Here is a 20,078-nt window from a genome sequence, read left to right as displayed (position 1 = left end):
ACTACAACCTATGACTCCTTGCTGTACTGACACAAGGCATATTTTCAGCACTTTCTTCCACTCCTGTTCACCTGTGACCTTCTCAATGAGCCAGCCATGCATACACAACTAGCAGCAAGGTTCTATTTGTTCTAGGCTCTGCATAAGAAAACAGGATAAAACTTTCAAAGAACAGTAATTCTGTAGACTCAGTAGATTAAAATCAGGGGCAAGCTAAAAATGTTTACCATGACACTCAATTGAAAGGAAACTTAAAAAAAAAAGGGACAATAACTGAAAGCTGAGACAGATGTAATACAGAATATATATATATAAAGAATCAATTTATTTTCATTAACTCCATCAATGCCAAATGCATTCAAACACAATTGTAAGTACATCATGATTTCAATGCATTAAATATTTAACCCAAACTTCAAATAGTGCAGGAGAGAGTGAATACCAGAGGCTGGGTACTTCCTACTGCAACTGTGTTTCATGAAAAACAAAGCAGTGCTTCAATGCTTCCATTTCGCTGTTTTTTGGATGCTCATTACAATGTTTGGTTGTTTTTTTTTTCCCTTTATAAACTGGAAGGACACAGAGATAGAAAACATTTTAGTCTTTCACTTTCAACATGACATGTAGTAAAAAAAGTTACAAACCCCACCAACTCTCCATAAATGAACAGACTGGAACTCTTCAGCTCGTGTAACATGGGATGGTTGCTTTATAGCCAACAACAGGAGGAAGCAAAACGCTGTCTTCAGCTGCAATGTCATCAATCCAGAGCAATGACTGTAAATTCCAGGGAAATAACCTGGAGTTACACCAGGAATAAGGAGGATGTGATCCCTCCCTCACTTTCCAAATCTCCAGAAGTCTATCAGCTACAAGTTTAAAACAATAGGAAGGTTACATCACAACATGAAGCAGCAATTACCTTCAAGGGTACCGTGAGATATTTCAAGACAGATTATTCTGAGTCAAGTCAAGTGGGCTTAGTGCATTATGATTTGGCTTTATAAAAACATTTAAGTGCACACTACATACAGAACACCTCCATGTTTCATGGTTAAGTACTTAAAACCACAGTATATTCCTTACAGGTGACATGAAACACATGGACTGGGGGGGGGGGGTGAAATACATATATATATTGCTAAAAATCCAGTTGTAAAAAAAAGATAGAACATTTCTTTCATAAGATGTTTGCTTAACTGTGACTTATGGTATTGGTGCTCCCATCTGATGGGCTGCTGAAAGAAACTGAACAAGAAAAGATGCACTCACACAAAACCCAAAACAGGCAGGTTCCCCCTTCCAGGCTGGAAAACACTCCAAGAGGTATGGCATGTTGAACCAATAAAAAGGGAGCTAAGCTTTACTTGAGCCTTTCATAATGCACTTCATGACATATTTTTTACTCTTTTTAAAATAACAACTGGTATTAAATAGAGCTTTTTTTTTCTTTACATACAGTATTGGTATATACAGAACAAACACACAACAAAAAGACAGCTTCAAAAAAAAGGAAAAAAACAAACCACTCAAGTTACTTCAGAAGTTCTGAAGCTCAGGGATATTTTGGTACAGGTCCAAAGTCTCTGGGTTTGAGAAAGCTCCTCGCTGCTCAACTTCTTTCCCTGCAATTATTTGCTTCACAGCTACTTCCACTTTTTTCCCATTTATTGTATACTGAAAAACAAAAGCAGCCATGACAAAGTTACACTTCTCATGTAGTAGCTTTATGGAAATCTTTGTGAAAACCCACCACCACCCCAGCACTCAATCAGAAATCAGCACAATGTCTTCCCTTCTTTTGCATTTAGAATAGAATAAACCAGGTTGGCAGAGACCTTCACAATCGCGTCCAACCTATCAACTAATCCAACCCACCTAATCAACTAAACCATGCAACCAAGCACCCTATCAAGTCTCCTCCTGAACACCTCCAATGATGGTGACTCCACCACCTCCCTGGGCAGCCCATTCCAATGGGCAATCACTCTCTCTGTAGAGTTTCTTCCTAACATCCAGCCTAAACCTCCCCTGGTGCAGTCTGAGACTGTGTCTTCTCATTCTAGTGGTGGTTGCCTGGGAGAAGAGACCAACCTCTGCCTGTCTACAACCTCCCTTCAGGTAGTTGTAGAGAGCAATAAGGTCACCCCTGAGTCTCCTCCTCTCCAGGCTAAGCAACCCCAGCTCCCTCAGCCTCTCCTCATAGGGCTTGTGTTCCACACTCCTCACCAATTTCCTTGCCCTTCTCTGGACACATTCCAGCAAGTCAACATCCTTCCTAAACTGAGGACACAGTGTCCTAAACTGGACACAGTACTCAAGGTGTGGCCTAACCAGTGCAGAATACAGGGGGAGAATGACCTCCCTGCTCCTGCTGGCCACACTGTTCCTGATGCAGGCCAGGATGCCAGCACCAGAATCCCTCTTCTGTAAAAATCACTTCAAGACTCAGAGGAAAAAACTAAAATGAAACTCTTCTTTATTTGGTCATACTGTAAGCACCTGATCAAGTTCATTAGTTAAACTAACGACACCAGATCAGAATCTAAACTGTAAGTTTTACTCTCTGAATCTTTGGTTTGTGTTCTGACAGATCAAATTTTCAAGCAGTTTTAAGATTTTCTACATGTGGGCTCAAAAAAATACAAGAAACCAACCAAAGCCCAATTCCACACTGGAGCAGAAAAAACAGATTTGATCTTAAGCTACTCAGAAAGTAAGAAAATCACAGGGTGGGGGGAATCCCCTAATTCTTCTCTCCTTGGGATCAGGCCACTTTAGTTTCTGACTAGTAAAGCACTACTCCCATGGTAACAGGAACTGTCAAAGCCCATTTTTAATGGCCTCTGGTTTTACAGGCACCAAAACTTTCATCCCAACTCCCTTGGGCTAGTACCACTGAGATGTTTTTTGAGGTGGCAACTTCTAAAGCTGACCTCCAAGTATCTCCTTAGTCTTGTGTGTCTGCTCTGGGCACAGGAACTGCTTCATTACAGAATCTGCTAACTGGGGAACCCAGATTGTTCTGGCCTCCAAAGCCAACTGGAACTCCTGCTCCACCATTCTCCATTACAGATCTTTCTGAGGCAGGCTAAACAATCCTCAACTGAATACACATCTGCAATATTGATCTTGATACTAAATCAAACCCTTCCTTATTCCAACTACTTGAAGTTGTGTAACCCTACTCTCCTGAACCATCTTAGTCAACTACTCTTCCTTCTAAGATTAGCAACCCAACCTTCACAAGTGCTCAGAAACCAGAACAACTCAGTGGCCTGCAAGGGAACTGCATCCTTTAAGAAGACCGGACTGCTCAAAGCAAGTTTGCTTCATTAGTAAACATCTTGTGGCTGACAACCAGAGTGCTTATCTGGCCTGGACAGCACTAGAAAGATTTGCACCAAGAGCTTGCAGTATGTTTTCAGCACCTGGATATCTCATTAAACCCCATGATTTGTATGTACAGTCCTAATCACTCCAACACAGCTTGACTATTTCTACCAGCAGAGTTTCAGTATGCAGTCAATATTAGATTGTTTTCTCAGATGGGTTCAAATACATTTCTAAAAGTAGAATATAAAGAGGTTTCCCTCCCAAGCAACACTTCTAAAGAAAGATGGGAGACAGCTTTGATCTCTTTACCACTGGTGTATTTACTTGAAAGGTAATTAAAATTCACTCAGTTGTAAATTCAGTCAAAGTGTGAACTAATTAATGATCGAAGCAGGCTTCCCTGAGGGGCAGCCCATCACATCAACTTCATGCTGTACATTCAGGTGATTTACATGGTTTACAAGTTCAGCACTTCATGCAGAAGCTCAGATGAAGCCCAGGGAACCTAGACTTCAACATTTAATGGGTGCAGGGGAAATTAGTGTCAAAGACAACATTTGAGCCAAGTATTATTTGACAACTCAGCAGCTCAGACCCAGATGGCTGCACGCACCATGGGGGCTGGCAGCCCTGAACTCTAGGACCACCTTCACAGGTAAAAGGTACACTGCCAGTAAATGAGTATCAGAATATCAAACAACTGGTCTCAAGTCTTCTCTGTAAGCACACACAAGTGGACTTGCAATAGCTCACTGCACCCTCATTCTGCTCTTTTAGGGCTGTTCAGGAAAATCTAGCAGGGAGGACTACAAGAACAGGTATTTCAACTGCAGAGCTCTTACTGCAAAGAGCAGCACTGCAGAGCAACACAGCTCCAAAAGAATGGGCATGCAGAACCTTCAGCTATACAAGTTTCTCTCTCCTTATCCCTCCCAAGCACAAAGATTTTATTTTAGCTGTTGCTACAGTTTGGGCAGCAATAGTGCTTCCATTTAAGTGGATAAGCAGATGTAAAAGTAAAATGGCTTATAAAATGATTTCACAAGTTTGCTCAGTGCTCTCAGCTTTCCTAAGAATGCCACTCGAAACAGGAAAACAAAAGCAAAATAAGCTTATGGGTAGCCAGCAAAGCTGAAGTGAAATTACCTTTACAATATTTCCCTGTTAAAAGGCTTAAGTATATATTACTGAGAAAATGCCACACATTTATAAATTGAGAATGAGCATTTTTAGGCATTGTTAAAACACAAAAACACGCTTTGCTGAGAAGGAGATGAAGTGATGTTGCTAGGCAACATAGACAAACTATTTATAAAGCTCAAATACACTTTTGAGATGCTAAAACTTCCACGCATGTGGGTTTGAAGAGCAATGACAACTGCTCCTTAATTACTATTCAAGGTGACAAAGGCAAAAAGCAGGCAGCATTTTCCATGACATACCGGAATGCCTTTGGTTTCTAGAATGAGGCTCGGAACATGCCTGGCAGAAAGCGCTACACGAATTGCATCGCGGATTTTCTTCACCAGATCCTCGCTGAAGGCATGGTTTGAAGTCATCTTCAGGAAGAGTATCACCCTCTCCTCCCCATCTTTGTTGTACTGAGGGACACAGAGGCTATCAGAAACCTCCTCAAAGGCTTCAACTGAAAATAAAGGCAAAGTCTTTATTAGCATTTGCATATTCTAGAGGTACCTCTTTTGGTGCAACCACAAGAAGTATCACCTCCTGCAAAAGCACCACAGACATCCTGGCTAGGTTACTCTACAAGCTTCCCTTCTGGCTGCTCTGAATTGAACTGCTCAGGTGAAAATCCAGGTTTAAGAACCTTATATATTTAGGTCCAGGATCAAAGAAAAAAGAAAGACCAAATAAAAAAAAAGCTGTCACTTTTGGGATAGAAACTTTCCCACTCAGCCATTTTCTCTGGCTTTTCCCACAATCCCTCTTCTTGCACAGAATAGAATAGAATAAACCAGGTTGGAAGAGACCTTCAAGATCATCAACCAATCCAACCCACCTAAACAACTAACCCATGGCACCAAGCACCCCACAGACAGAAACCCAAGAACAAGGAGAGGCAATAGATAACTAAGTCTCAGATTAGCACCTTCACAGGCACTGTTTCAACACCTTCCACAAGATAGAAGATCGATCTTTGAGTACAAGCTCAAGAACTCCTGATTATCAAGAAAGAACAAAACCAGCCAAGGGCTTGTCTTGGGGCACACAAAAAAAGGTAAGTATTCTTATAAATTTGCATTACACAATCAGGCCACACAAACTCATTGAATCAAAGTAACATCTTATGAACAGCACATCTCAACTAGTCATCTGGAGCCCTAGAGATGCTTCAGGAAGACAGCCAATTTCAAGTCTACAACACCAAATTTGACTTGATGCTAATATGGTCTGTACTTTCATTGGAAAAACAGCAAGTCTTTTATTACTTAATGCCTCTAAACACCTTTATAATGCCTGCATTTCAGATCAGAAGGCAACAATATCATAGCTGAAAGAGGTGGAAAGTTAATTTCATACCTATGTTATAGATTTCAGAACTTCCAAATCTTACTCCATTTGGATTTAATGTACCATCACTGAAAATCACACAAACAAAAAAGCAGCATTAAAATGTGATTAGAGTTTGATGAAAAGAGAAAAATTGATGCAATTAACCAAGGCTCTCTACATTTGTGCAGTGAATATGCAGCCACATTTAAATTTTAAAAGAATTTGATTCAAAAAGGCATTTTGCTCATTAGAATGAAGTGGTGCAGAGAACCTCAACATTATTCATTCATCTTTCCCAGTCCCACCCTTTCCCAGTAGCCTACAAATACACACACACTCCACTGATGACAAAACAGACCAAGAATCTTTGTAGTACTCCATATTGCAATTGTCTCTCATTATTTTCCAGCTCTTATAGCTGGAACTTGTGCTTCATACATAGCAGCCTGGCACTGTATGTCTGTCAAGTAGGTCTGTTTATGACAATGCCAGTCACAGCTCAAGGCATTCACTCAACTTGGTTTCAAACAGCAAGCTGAAAATTTAGCCACAACTAGTGATCATTCAAGATCACAACACAAGCACAAGTCAAGATCATTACCTTCTATAATTAAATTTTGCTGTAAAGCAAATCAATGGCAAAGCCAAGACTAGAAGACAAAGTTCCCTGATGCACCTTGAATGTGCTGCACCCTCAATTCAGACTTATTGGTGATCATTAGAAACCATGAAACAAAACTACAGACACAAAATCACAGAATGCTAAAGGTTGGAAGGGACCTCCAGAGATAGAGTCCAAACCCCCTGCCAAAACAGGATCACCTAGGGCAGGCACCACAGGAATGCATCCAGGCAGGCTGCCCTAGATGATAGCTGAACACTGTCAAAAGTAGAGCAGAACTTTGAAAGGGCTATCTTACCCCTAAGCCAGTTGCTAAAATTTAAGGGTTGAAACCCACATACTGGATTTCACAAAATAAATATAAAGCTGGCAGGCATGACAGAGTAATGTCCATTATGTTCCCTTGCAAACCTTAACACATTTACTCCAAACACCATACCATACCTGCGACCCAGCATGACAATTCCTCCTGTCTTGGGATTAATTTTGCAGTAATCACCATGTGCCCAAACCCCTATTAGAGAATGACAGAGGTTAAGCAGCTAATTACTTATTCACCCAGTCACAGCAGATGTTTAACTCATGTTAACATCTCAGATACTTTCATAACAACTCACAGCAAATGTAGCAGTACTTAACTATGCAGACCATCTACACTGCACTTGCTACAAAGGGCTAGCTCACATTAGGATCAGACCCTAATCTCCTGATTGCATGACTATACAGCACCCATTAGAGAACATGAACAGCTGCTCTGAACACCACATTGAGGAACCTGGAAGAATCTCCCAGAAAGGTTACAACACTCCCTCTAGTCTTTCTTGGAATTTAAATTCTGTGCCAGAAGATACCTGGGCTTGCACAGCAGGTCTTAACAATTCCCTAGGGAGCTTCTGTGCTTAATGTCCTTGATTTGACTTTTCAGAGCTTGAGTAACTTTTGTATTATCTTTAAGATAGATGCTGCCAGAGCAGCCTGCCACAAACAGAAACACCAGCCAATTCAACTCAAAGTTTTGTAAAGCCTATTTTCAAAGGCAGGCCTACATAAGACCCTTCCCTAACTTCATTTACAACCTTAAGCCCATTTACAAGGAAAGATAGAAGCAGGGCTTCAGACAGAACCCCTGGACCACAGTGATTTCAGTCTAGCATCTGTCAAAAGTTTGAGGTTTTCCCATTTCTTGTTGACAGACTTCCATGCAGACTGCAGGTTCCACATGCCCTCATTTTTCCATGATTACTTCCTGCTGCACATCCTCACTTCTCCTGGGAATTCACTCTACATTCCTGCTTTTTCTACAAAAGCCCTCCCATCTCCAAAAAGCAGCAGCTTGGGGTCCTGCTCCTGTAAAAGCCCCTGCCAGTAGGCAGCAGGGAATTCATCATCCTTGTGCCACGTAGGCAGAAGCTCTGGTTGAGCAGAATCCTCCACAACTATTGGGAAGAAAGACTCTGGCTCACATTTCCTTTACACTTAACCACCATTGGAAGACTGTATGAATGCAGAATATGCATGTCTGAGACAGCGTACACTTAAACATCATGCTAATGAGGTAGCAAGCCAGCACTTATCCCTTAGGATTCACTCTTCCTGTTAGGTAGAAGCAGTCTGGCAGAGGTGCAGTAGCACTCATTAATGCAGGAATGCTCCCTGACCTATTCAGCACTTTCATTTCACACCCATGCCAAACAGCCTGTGTCTGCACTAGAGATTATCAGGCTGTTACAGTCCTATCTGCCTAATGAGAACAGGAGCAAGATGGGACTGGAGCTTTCCAGAGATTCTTAAACTGATTTGGATCAATATTCAAAAGAAACTGCTAGAAAACAGAAAGTGAGATATTATTGAACATGCTGTGGAGTTCTCACCTTGGAAATCTGGATTCAAAGCTGCACCTGCCTATCACTGGGCAAGAACAAACCTGTATCTTCCCAAGAGCAGCAATACAATTGGTATCTCTGGTCAGTTTGAGCAACATCCAAAGGCCTTCACTACATACCTGGGAATTTTGAGAAATAAGCCTTTCTGTACTTGTTTCCATTCTCATCATTCCAGAAGTGTGTAGGCTGACAGGGAATAGGCTTGGTACAAACCAGTTCTCCACTTTCACCCCAAACTGGTTTTCCTGTATACAAAGAAAAAGGGTTTTCCTCCATTTCCCTTCTGTAAACAATAGGGCACCAAAGCAAAGAGCACCTATGGTTATTAGTTTCATGCCAGATACTGATGCAGACATGAGAAGAGCTGTGACTGGGAGGCTCAACTGCTTGTGTTCTGTTCCTAAACTCATCCCTACCTTAACCTCAGTAACTTCAGGAGAGTTACACCACAGGGTGGAAGCCAGCATGGCATCCACAACAACAGAGCTAATTAGCATACACACCAGAGGTTAGAATTTGGCCTCGAGGTGCTTCACTAGAGTGATGGAAAAGGAGACCCTTTTTATACATTGATTATCTTCACTAGAGTCCTGTACAATCCAGATAAGATTTTTGTGGAACATATTTTCCAAGGGAAATCACTCATTTGACAGCTCTTCACCCATCTCACAAACGAAATACAATAGTTATATGACCTTCAGTTTCACAAGTGTGCACAGTACTTTGGGTAATAGTTACCTTCATCATTCCACGCTTCTACAGCCATTCCAAGATTTCTGGCCTGAATTTCTCCTTTGTAAACTGGAATTGTAACATTATGACCCATGAAACATGAAATTATATCTGTCCCACCTACAACAAAAGAAGCCCATTTAGAACATGGAGTACTCTTAGGGGAAAAAAGAAACCTGAAAACTGAAACAGCCAAATTCCACCTTTGCCAAATGCTTCTGATCCACATTAAGCAGACAGTATTATCTGGGATGCTGCCTGACTTATTAAAAGAGGGTTTCTTTCCTTAGTTTATGTGTCTTCTTGTAAGTGTATTCTCTTCATATGGAAATATTCCTTAAGGCAAAGCTTTTCTTCTTCCAACAGTTTTTTTTTAAATCTCATTTAAGGAAACTATTTATATGAGTTAGAAAATAAACAAGCCCTGGTTTACAGACTTAAATATCTAAGATCACTCAGAAATGTTTGTTTGTTCTCATTGAAGTAACCAGGCAAGCTATTTCACTCTATTTACTTAGCTTTCACATCTTGTTCTCATTAGTAGGCAGGTAAGCCATGAACAGTTATCTTAATAAAAATAGATCCTGTCGAAGTGCTTACTTAACTGGAATATTTATAGTCTAAGTTTTCAAGGAAGTAGAATTTTAAGACAAATCAATCATGTTAACTTCACTCAAGAATAGTCTTCTGCATTTGAGACAAATTTCTATAGTAACACGTTCAAGATTCAGCACTACTCTCACTAAGACCAAAGTCAGAGGCAACTTCTGTAGCAGAAGAGTCAGACTTTAAAAGCCAAACTAAACTGAGTTAAAAAAGCTCTTTGAAAAAGTCAGTCCTCATTACAAAGCAGAATGACTTATTCTGTGGTTGATCATTTGTGAGTAGAAGTTGCCTCAGTAGCACTGCTCACAACAAACTGCACAGTAGGTGGGCCTGATATTTTTCCTAATTATATAATTCACACACACACCCCAAAGGGAAAAAAAAGAGAAATGTCTGCAGTGACAATTACTTAGCACAAAAAGAATTGAAATGGGAACATGGAAAAACCTCTCCAAGAGGTATTTTCTGCTAAAGTCAGCTATTTGCAGAGCAGTATGTTCTACAGGTTATGAGACTCTTTTCTTGATCTCACCCTGCTACCCCTGAGGACAGCCAGTCAAAATAAATGATCCTGCTTAAAAAAAAAAGAGAGCTAAAACCCAAAACATCCACCATGTCAGAAACATTCCACCTAAAAGCCTTTAAGTGTACAAGCTTCATTATGGCACACTGAATTATGCAGAAAACCTCTACATTAAAAAGACAACTCCGGTTTAACTATCACCAAGCCTGAATGATCCAAGGCTTAAGATCCTCAAATATACAGCAGCAAGCAAGCAAGGAGGAAATGCACAGGCAAGGAACAGGATTAGCAGGATGTGTGCAGCATAAAGGCATCACCTGAAATGGATCCCAGGAGGACACTGCTTTTTATGTGTTTGTAGACATACTCATAGCTTTGTGATTTGAGCGGCGATCCTGTCGACAGGATAGTGTGGAGTGTTTGGAGATTGTGTGTTTCACCTTAACAAGGAGGGAACCAACAGAAGAGGTTAAGGAAGAATTTTTTTACAAGAGCTTGCAACTGTTTGTCACTGCAATCCACAGTAATTACAGAAAGGACTTTGTGACAAGAGACAGGGCCTGTATCAAGATACAAGATACCTGGAGTGGGAAGATAGGAGGGAGGGCAGAAGGGGCTCAATAGCTTTTGTGAAGCTTACGTGGTTTTAAATTTTTCTCTTCTAGCACAGCCAGCCACTTTGCACCCGTTCCAAGGATGGTGATCCTAGAGGGGAAAAACAAAGTGTGACTGTCTTGCATATTTAAATATGCTAAGATTCTAACGACCTGCAATTCCCATTGCAGCAAGCAGAGGCTGTTAGACACTCTGTACATTGATTAGTCGAGCAATGCAGTCTCTTAAAGCTTCCTAAGTGCAAGGCACATCTTTTTGAGCAATCACAATTAGTCAGATCACATGTCATTTCTGCAGCTCTGGAACTTTTAATTCTATAGTTAAATATTAAGCAACGCTTTCCCACCTCGTGGAAAACATTCACTTTCATTTACAGGAATTCATCCTGCAGAACACCCCAAAGGCTTCATGAAATGCTCTAACATTTACTTCATTAATAGGCCATAATTGCCACAAAGCTGTTTAACACAAAACTGCTGCCTTGTGCCACTTTTGCCCATTAAAAAAAATCTGCTGTTTCAAGGCACAGTTTAACAAAGGATACTTCTGAAAACAGCAGCCAGTGATTTCCTCCTAGGTTCCTGTTTGGTTTCTACTTGAATGGCAGGTGCTTAGCAGAACATGAAATTTGGTCTGGCCCTTGCAGAAAGTGTATTTAGAGCTCTCCAATACAAGACAATTAAAATCTGAAGCAAAGGCTGTACCCCTTTCCCCACTGTCTATGGAAGTGCTAGTTTAATATTTCTGCTGACTTTCAGGAAATCCTCTTCCCTGCCTTCTGCTAATTCATTTTATATTACAGCAATAAACTCGCTCAAGAAAATGCAGAGAGACAGATAAGGGATACAGGCTGGGTGATCTGAAGGCAGGCAATACACACAGCAGTGGAACTTAAATACAGTCCTGCTGTCTTTGCTTCTACTCCACTGGCAAGATGGAAGGCAGAACAGCTCCAGACATGGGGAGGGGGCTATTCACTCTTCCTTTGCCATTCAGATAGATGACTGTTACCAGGAGGCTGCCACCTCTTGGGTAGGGTCAGCAACATGCTATTTGCACAAACACATTGGTGCACGGAGCCATTTATGAGGTACAGGGGAACAGCACCATGAGAGCCCACAGAAGTACGCTGCTCCCCCAGTTAGCACAGACCACAACCCCCATGAACTACTTTAGTCCCATGTAATACTTCACTTCCTTTCCATGCTTCAAATGAGTGCTTATTTTACAGTCAGAGTACGTAATGCTTCTGTTTATTTTTAAGCTTTGACACTTCCTCTACAGCACATGGAGAGCCTCGTCTGCTATTAGCTCCTTCCAAATGCGACATAGCTGATGGATGGTGACTAAACAGCTCACTTGAACAGATTTTCAATTGATGTCCACTTGAGTCACTCCCATCATGCAAGATCTCTTGATACTAGAATATGCTATCTGAAGGAAAGTATGGTGCATCTTCTGAGGATGAAGGTAGCCTTAACATGTTGAAACCTCCTTTTTTTTTTTCCAAATATGTAACATATGACTGAGCTGGGAACAGACTGCATTATGAAGCACCACACAGATGGGCACCACTTTTAGCACCAGATTATAAAAGTGAGACATGCAGACACATTTCAGTTATCTTCACTTACTTTTGGCATGTAGAAACAATGCTTAAAAATAAGCTGTGGTATTTCTTAATTCAAAATTGTTGCCTCTTGTTCTCCTGTTTTTGGTGTGAGGTTTTTTTTTTGGGGGGGGGAGGCTCTTGGAGTTTGTTGCTTTGATTTTTGATTGTTGGTGGGTTTTTTTTACTGGAAACATTCTGACTAGGAATTAACCTTCAATTGTTACAGTCAAAGACAAAATGTCAGTCTTTAAATATTACATGTCACCAAAGACTGAGTGAAGCTTAAATTAACTACAAGAGTCAAAGTGAACCTTTTGGCATCCACTTTCAACCATAAATAAATTCATTTTCTTTATCCATTTAAAATGACATTCATTTTACCAGTAATATCATTCAGATCTACTCTTCACATCCAGCTGGCTAAATAAAAAGTTCAAGGGGGGAAAAAACCAAAAGCAAATCCAAGTTTAACCAGTGTACAAAGCTAAATACCAGTACAGTGTTTTTACAGTTGTTTGTCAGATACCTGCCATTTCTCTAGGCTTTGAGAGAGGTCACTGTGAGCAGCTTTAGGAGCAAAGAATCAGGTGAGAGAAGTAAGGAACATCTTGAAAGGGAGAATTGGGTATGAAACAACAAAATATGAAAATATAAGCAACCCTGTTGAGCTTTTCCAGCCAATTTATGTGTTTAAGTCAGAGTGCTATATTGAGCCTTATGTTGAGCTGCTTGAAATAAAGGATTCTTATTTTCTAAGCTCTAAATGCGCAGAGAAATTACTCTTCAGATTGCTCCCAATTACTGCCTTTTGAAAAGGCTGCTCTTGAAAACTGACTATTGAACCAAAATTCTTTGTTTGCCTGGAATCCAAATGCTTCAGTTAAATTTGAAACAATCAGCTCATTGTCTCTTCTGCTCCCTCAAAGACTGCTTTAGTCCAACATTAAAAAGCAGCTCCACTCAAGGCTAAGCCAGAAGATAAACTATGGTATGCTGTGTACTAGTTCTGACAAAGGAAATGACACCTTTCAGGAGGTTGTTGTATGTGGTCATCTAAACAGAATCAAACACCATTATCCTTCCATTTAATGTTATTTACATACCCTAATCTGTCAGTCAAGTCCCAGAGCACATTTGGTGAAGGAATCAGAGGAGACCCATCATAAAGGACAACTGAAGCTCCTGTAGCAAGTGCAGTCACTAACCAATTCCACATCATCCATCCAGTCTGGGAAAAAGAAGATACACGTATTAGTTTGTGTCAGCCAGCTGTCCACTCACACCAAAACAGAGACATAACACAAATTCTTCAGTATGATGCAAGAAGGTAGAGCTTATTTTGCAGGTGATATTGATGAGGCAGTTCAATCAATAAACCTGAAACTGTAAAAAACAATCCATTTTCCTCACTAACTAGATCAGAAGCATTTTAACATGGGTTCGACCTTTGAACAGAAAAGTCTCTCTATTTTATTATTCTTCCTGATTTTTTTTAACCACAGTGAAGTTGCAGAACAAGAATTAAAAATACACCTGCATTTGTAGAAAAAGCTCTCCCATCTTTATAAGAAAAACATAACAAAGTGGGGGGGGTTTAATGCCTTAAACCACACTTACCGTTGTGTAGTACATAATAATGTCATTGCTTGTCATGTTGCCATGAAGAATGTGTTCCTTCAGGTGCTGTATTAGTGTGCCCTGAAAAAAAGATAGTGGAAGAAAGAGGTAAGTTCACATAAATGAAAAGCAAAACTGACAGCACATTAAGACTTAAAACCCCCTAATGTTGTCAATCCTTCACAGGATGTGCTTCAAGATTACAGGAAAGTATTTCCTTCTAAACACTGCTGAAGTAAATCCCTGGGCCTATCTACAGCAGCAGCAATTGCATCCTCCATTTTCTCACATAACTTTTCAGCTTCTCTCATTAGCCCTCAGCAATTCCCACTGCACATTGCTTACAATCCATGGAATAAATAACTTCCTTCACTCCTAACTCTGCCCAGCCATCAGAGTTGCAGAGTACTCCATGCAGGCTGTAATTTTAACAGCATGCTTTTACCAGTCAGATTTTCCAAGATAAACCCTTTGACAGAACTCCATTTTCCATATATCTAGGCAGCCAGGAGGAATGGAAGAAGCTAAAGCTGCTCTGAACTGCAGTAGCTGTTACATATAAACACTATTTATCGAAGCCATCTCACCTATTAACATCTAGGAGATGAAAGACCTAACTATACACATCTCTTGTAAACACAGAAGTGACTGGCAACATGAAAAATGCTCAAAGCATCAACATTAACAATAAAGCAGTTAAATGCACTACTTCTTTCTCTCTTTTGTTAGAAATGCTGCTGAAATACCTCTCTGATCATCAAGGCATAATTTGTTAGGATAAATAAATTCTTCACTAAGTCACTTCATTGGAGTGACAAATTAACGTGTTTGATTCAAAAGATGGGGTTTGCATTTATGCAAGGAGTTATAGTGGAACTATTAAGAGCCTCATAAGCACAAAACAAGATTTATTCTGAAAGAAAATAAGATTACAGATAAACACTTGAAATGAAAAAGGAGAGCCATAAAATTGGCACACGCTTCAGAAACGGCAGAAAACATTAAGTAAAAATAAAGGAGTAAATCTTATTTTCTCTTTACAACTCAGAAGGAAGCAGGTCTGAATTTACTTGCTCTTTTGAATACACTAAGCCGTCACAATGCTGCCACCTAGCCATAGCTGCCCTTAGTGACAGTTAAAAATTGAAAATGGGGGGGTTTAGAAACAGTGTTAACTGTTACATTTGCCAAAAGAATTGCAGGTGTTAACAGAATTATTCCATTTAGAAAAAGTAAGCACTTTGCCTCTGCAGACAAACCTAAAGGAGCCATGCCAAGTTGTGACATTAACAAAGTCAAAATCAAGTAAAATAAAAAAGTGCTTTCTTTTTCCTTCATTTACTTGCTGGTATTTCCACAGTTTTGGAACCAAAAGGATATTTAACAATGACTTTAGGTAGAGGCTATGAATTCCTCCCCTGCAAAAAAAACAGCTAACTCTCAGTCTGGAAACCAAGGTATTGCAGTAGAAGGCATAGCTGTTCTGACGAATTAATGGCCCAAGATGCTCTCTCAAGTTTATTTATAGACTTGCTTATTTATAGGACTTTTATGACCCTCAAAATAAATCCTAAGCATTTGGCATTTCATGACACACATTTGGCAGATAAAAACTTACTGATTTGCTTGTCTTCACTGGGCTCAACATACGGCTGACAGAGCACCAAGCATCTGGAGTGTCAAGAAATCAGTAGACACTGCTGCTCCTGAGCCACACTATCAGCACACAAGGGACCAGTGCTGAGCAGTTACATAGCTGAGAAAGCAGCTACTCAGGGCTGCTAGTCCTACTCTAAACCACCACTGATCTCCAGGCAGCACTCAAAGAGCCCAACATGAAAAGGCCTGAGTGATTTGCCTACAGTTATACAAGAAGTCTGTAGCAGCAAGCTCAGGTCTTGCAAGTCCTTAAGCTGACCACAAATTAACTGATTAAGATTTTAGCAAAAAAAAAAAAAATAGAAAATCTCTAAGACAGTTAGGAATATGGAATAACTGAAAAGGGGCCTGAGGCCAGAAGTGTTAACATCAGAAGTCAAGGAAAAATAAACCCCTCTGCAATACATGAATTAGAGCTGTTCTGTGGAAACAAATGCTCACAAGTAACATGTCCCATTCAAACCATCACATTCTCTCCTCCCCACCGAGGATGAGTAGTCACACAGAATCACAGAATGTTAGGGGTCAGAAGGGACCTAGAAAGATCATCCAGTCCAAACTCCCTGCCAGAGCAGGACCACCTAGAGCAGATCACATAGGAACACATCCAGGCACGTTTTGAATATCTCCAGAGAGGGAGAATCCACAACCACCCTGGGTAGCTTGTTCCAGTGTTCTGTCCATACAAAGCTACTTAAGAGTTTAGGTATGAACCAAAGATATGACCAGATAGAAAGCAGAGGCATAATTAAGGCCAAGCTAGGCAGCCACACAGGTACCATGGGAATAAAAAGAACTTCACAACAGACAGCAGTCCTGCTGCCCGATTGACATCCATGTTTTTCATTTCTCTACTGTTTAGCTGCATCACTGAACTAAAGACCTGTCCTGCTTTTGTTAATCCATCTCTGCAAGTACTCAACCAGTCTATAGCCAATACAGCTTCAAAACAGCTGTCAAGTGTCAAAATATACCTCTTCCTTCTTCACATACCTAGGATTTGTGTCCCAAAGGTATGTCACGTGCTGCCTGGTTTGATCTCCAATTGGTAACGCAAAGCAGGGTGCTTGCAGGCAGCATGGGATTTGTCAGTGGGCAAACCCTCCAGTCCTGGCTGCTAAAGGCAGGCAAGAACACTACAGGTATAACAAAGTGATCTTGCCTTCAGGCTGCCTAGACAGCTCTGCAGCCAGTCTCAGAAAATGCTCCTGCTGACTTTCAGATCAAGCAGTAGAAACAATGGGCACAGGCTAATAATTGTACAGTTTATTTTATACAAGTTGGTACAAATGTGCCAGGTAACACATTCTGTCTGCATTAAAAGGCAGAAGCCCTACCTTCAGGGTTTTACTAATGGCAGTGCTAGTTTCAACACTAAGCCAGATGGCTAGAGTCACTTTGTGGACTTGAAGAAACTGCCCAGAAAAATGTGAAGAACATGAGCACTAAGAGGAAAGCTTGCTAGTATGGGTGATTTTGGCAGTAACATTGTATGTACGCAATAAGACACTGCCCTACAGCATACAAAGCAAAAACCTATACCCAAACAGATAGCTAAGCTTCCAGCTTCCTTCCTTAAAGGATTGATGAAGATGATGTGACCTGAACTGAAAGGCATAAGGGATAAAGTTTAAGGTAAAAATATTCTAGATAATAAAACCTGAAAGATTCCTATGAGCCTCAGCTTGACAGTGTCTAAAAATCAGTGCCAAGCACCCAATTCAAGTTCTTTGGTCCTTCTGCAAGTATTAGTACTGCTTTTGTGACTGACATTTGCTCCCAGAAAACAGCTGAAATCTTAAAGGTCTCCACACCAATCTCTAAACCAAATTATTTATCCTTATTAATCCATGTCTGGTTTCAGTCACTTAAAACTGAAAGTTTCATTGCAAGTTACTGAGAAAAACTGTCAGCAATCAAGTCTTCTTTAAAGTGCATTATGGTATGATACTGTTAAAAGAAAAATGTAACCCAGGTAATTAAATATAGATAGTGCAGCTCCAGGAGGGAAGACATACCCCTGCTGAATGAACCATGCATTTTGGTGCCCCTGTTGTGCCTGATGAATACATGATGAAGAGAGGGTGACTGAAAGGCAGCTGTTCAAACTCCAGCTGGGGGGCTTGGTCTCCTTTCCCAGTAGCAAGGAAGTCTTCTAAAAATATACTGCACAAGAGAGGGGAAAAGGAACAGTTCAAACATTATTTTTTTTTAAAGCATTACCCTTTTGCAAGCCCTCTATCTAAACAGCTCTTTCACATTCAGCCATACACTCAAGCTATGTATATTATTTCTGTGCCTAGTCTTTCTGCTCTTTGAATTGCTAATGATTGTTTCTTTTCTTTTTCTCCCTGTTTTAAAATAAAGCATTAGCATAATATTGAGATTTAACACAACATGATCGAAGTCTATAAATCTGCACCTACGATCAGCTGCCAGTCTTAACAGCTCAAAGCAGACTGGAACAAAATGTGATCCTCAACACAGTCTGGAACTCAACCATTTCCACTAAGGTAAATATGTGATCCAGACAAATTATCTCTGAAATTACCATTTAATTACTAATTTCTGAAAGACACTTTCTTCTCCCTGGTAATATCCGATTGAATTTTGCCTTCCCTTGAGAACCAATAGCACCAATAACAGTGGTTCTGCAGATGCAAAACACCTGCAGCAATACACTACTACTCTTTTCAGTATGAAGCTGGACCAGCATTAACCAAGCTGGCTAAATCCTAGTTTCAGGGTGCAAGAGGTCAGGCAGTTTCAACAGCTATCAGCATCCATCTCATCCCCAGTTAGGAGAATCACTGCTCAGAAGCTCCCATTACCTGTTGGGAATCTTAGAAATGTCTATGGTTTCTCTTGAGAAGACATATGGAATCACCACCACTTTTTTTAGATCTGGAAGCCCTGGAAGAAGGAAAACAAAAAGAAATCTTGCATTCTGTGACATAAACCAAAGGTCTTTCCTGTCTGATTGGATCATACAGAGTAATACAGTAAGTAGGAGAAAAATCTGATGCACCAGGTTTTGGACAAAGTTGTAAATGCTAAGAAACCCCAAGAGACCAAGCTGTTAACTAATGGGACAACAGTGATTGGAATCACTACAGCTGACCAATATGATTGAGTATTGTTCCTTTATTGTTCCAGTACTGCAGGCCTATGGTGCAAGTATAGCACAGTAAAGTAAAGCATGGAAGAAGAAGGGATAGGAAAGGCAGAAGTGCGTAGCAAAGGAACTTCTACAACTTACATAAACTCGGAGTGCCTTGTTGGCATGGACTCATTGGTTCCCTATGAGTGACCACACATTGCACTATTATACATTATTGGTCCAACTACTGATGACACGTGAGGTTTGTTGATGCAGGTGCATGTCCTGTTGTCCCAAGATAACTTTCTATGTTTATAGCTACCAGTGCCTTGTTTTAGTTACATGCTGCAGGCACAGCACTGTTTGGTACACTGCTAGCTGGCTCTGCACTTGTGCTGAGCACGGCCTACCACCATGTCAGGCTCTAGGCCTGCACTGCCAGATTGCTCACACTGCTCGTCGCTGGCATTGCCACAGTTAACTAAGATACAATTACCTCAGTATTGACAGCCTTTTAAAATACATGTGTAAATCTGCAAGCTGTAGTGCTCTAATACCTCTTCATTTTCTTCAGCAGTACTTCATTTGGACTTAAACCCCAAACAGTATCACTAGTCCCTGTTCCCCCCCATACTAATACTGTAGATTCATTTATGATGCTGTATTTATGCTAAGCTAGCAAAAGACTAAGAATTACACAAAACCCTGGGGTTTACTCAAATCAGTTCTGAAATTCTAAGTGGGCAGAGATACTGTAAAGGGGGAAGTGTCACCTTAGTGGCAGTGCAGGGTTTGAGTGCCCACAAAACTCAGCTTAACCAAGACTAGATGGTGTGTAATGAAATACCTTTTACCACACTATGCAGCTTTTCCAAGTGGTTGTGTTCCTTGCCATTGTATATAACAGCTTCAACAGAGAAGATGAGCTTAGGTTGAATTTGGGAAAATCTGTCCAGCACACCCTGGGGACAAAGAGACAAAGGTAAAAAAAACCTTAAGTAAATGCTACAGTAAGAAAACCTAGTGGATGCAAAACACAAATCTCAACTCAAGCAAGGAATTTGGACAGGAATTGGCAGGAAAACTGGAAGACAGCCTGCTTGCCTTTCACTCCAAGATTGAAGTGCAACAGGTTTTTAATCTGTTTCATGACCCCCAATCATATCCAAAGGATCAAGTTCACAAAGTTCTTTAACCAGCTAAAAATTAGATGGGTCTGTAAGTCTGATTCTCAAGATTAAAGAGGTTAAGCACCTGTG

At 40.5% G+C, this 20,078-nt stretch overlaps 1 protein-coding gene across 1 annotated transcript in view; it reads right to left on the bottom strand.

Annotated features, from left to right (window-relative positions):
* Nucleotides 1–1,510: 1,510 nt before the first annotated feature.
* The window catches only part of AACS (acetoacetyl-CoA synthetase), a 42,174-nt gene continuing 23,606 nt past the window's right edge, over nucleotides 1,511–20,078 (bottom strand). Inside the window, exons 6-18 of the mRNA XM_009909547.2 lie at nucleotides 19,667–19,781; nucleotides 18,551–18,632; nucleotides 17,738–17,885; nucleotides 14,061–14,141; nucleotides 13,547–13,671; nucleotides 10,857–10,921; nucleotides 10,534–10,656; nucleotides 9,094–9,207; nucleotides 8,475–8,600; nucleotides 6,917–6,986; nucleotides 5,878–5,936; nucleotides 4,779–4,981; nucleotides 1,511–1,677 (exon numbers count right to left, since the gene is read on the bottom strand). Of these exons, the coding sequence (XP_009907849.2) occupies nucleotides 1,540–1,677; nucleotides 4,779–4,981; nucleotides 5,878–5,936; nucleotides 6,917–6,986; nucleotides 8,475–8,600; nucleotides 9,094–9,207; nucleotides 10,534–10,656; nucleotides 10,857–10,921; nucleotides 13,547–13,671; nucleotides 14,061–14,141; nucleotides 17,738–17,885; nucleotides 18,551–18,632; nucleotides 19,667–19,781 (1,449 nt within the window). The 3' untranslated portion in view covers nucleotides 1,511–1,539. The remainder of the gene's footprint in view (nucleotides 1,678–4,778; nucleotides 4,982–5,877; nucleotides 5,937–6,916; nucleotides 6,987–8,474; nucleotides 8,601–9,093; nucleotides 9,208–10,533; nucleotides 10,657–10,856; nucleotides 10,922–13,546; nucleotides 13,672–14,060; nucleotides 14,142–17,737; nucleotides 17,886–18,550; nucleotides 18,633–19,666; nucleotides 19,782–20,078) is intronic.

Source organism: Dryobates pubescens, chromosome 25 (assembly GCF_014839835.1).
Source record: "Dryobates pubescens isolate bDryPub1 chromosome 25, bDryPub1.pri, whole genome shotgun sequence".
Classification (NCBI taxonomy): domain Eukaryota; kingdom Metazoa; phylum Chordata; class Aves; order Piciformes; family Picidae; genus Dryobates; species Dryobates pubescens.
The sequence above is the reverse complement of the archived record's forward strand: the minus strand, read 5'-3'. Positions and strand labels throughout refer to the sequence as shown.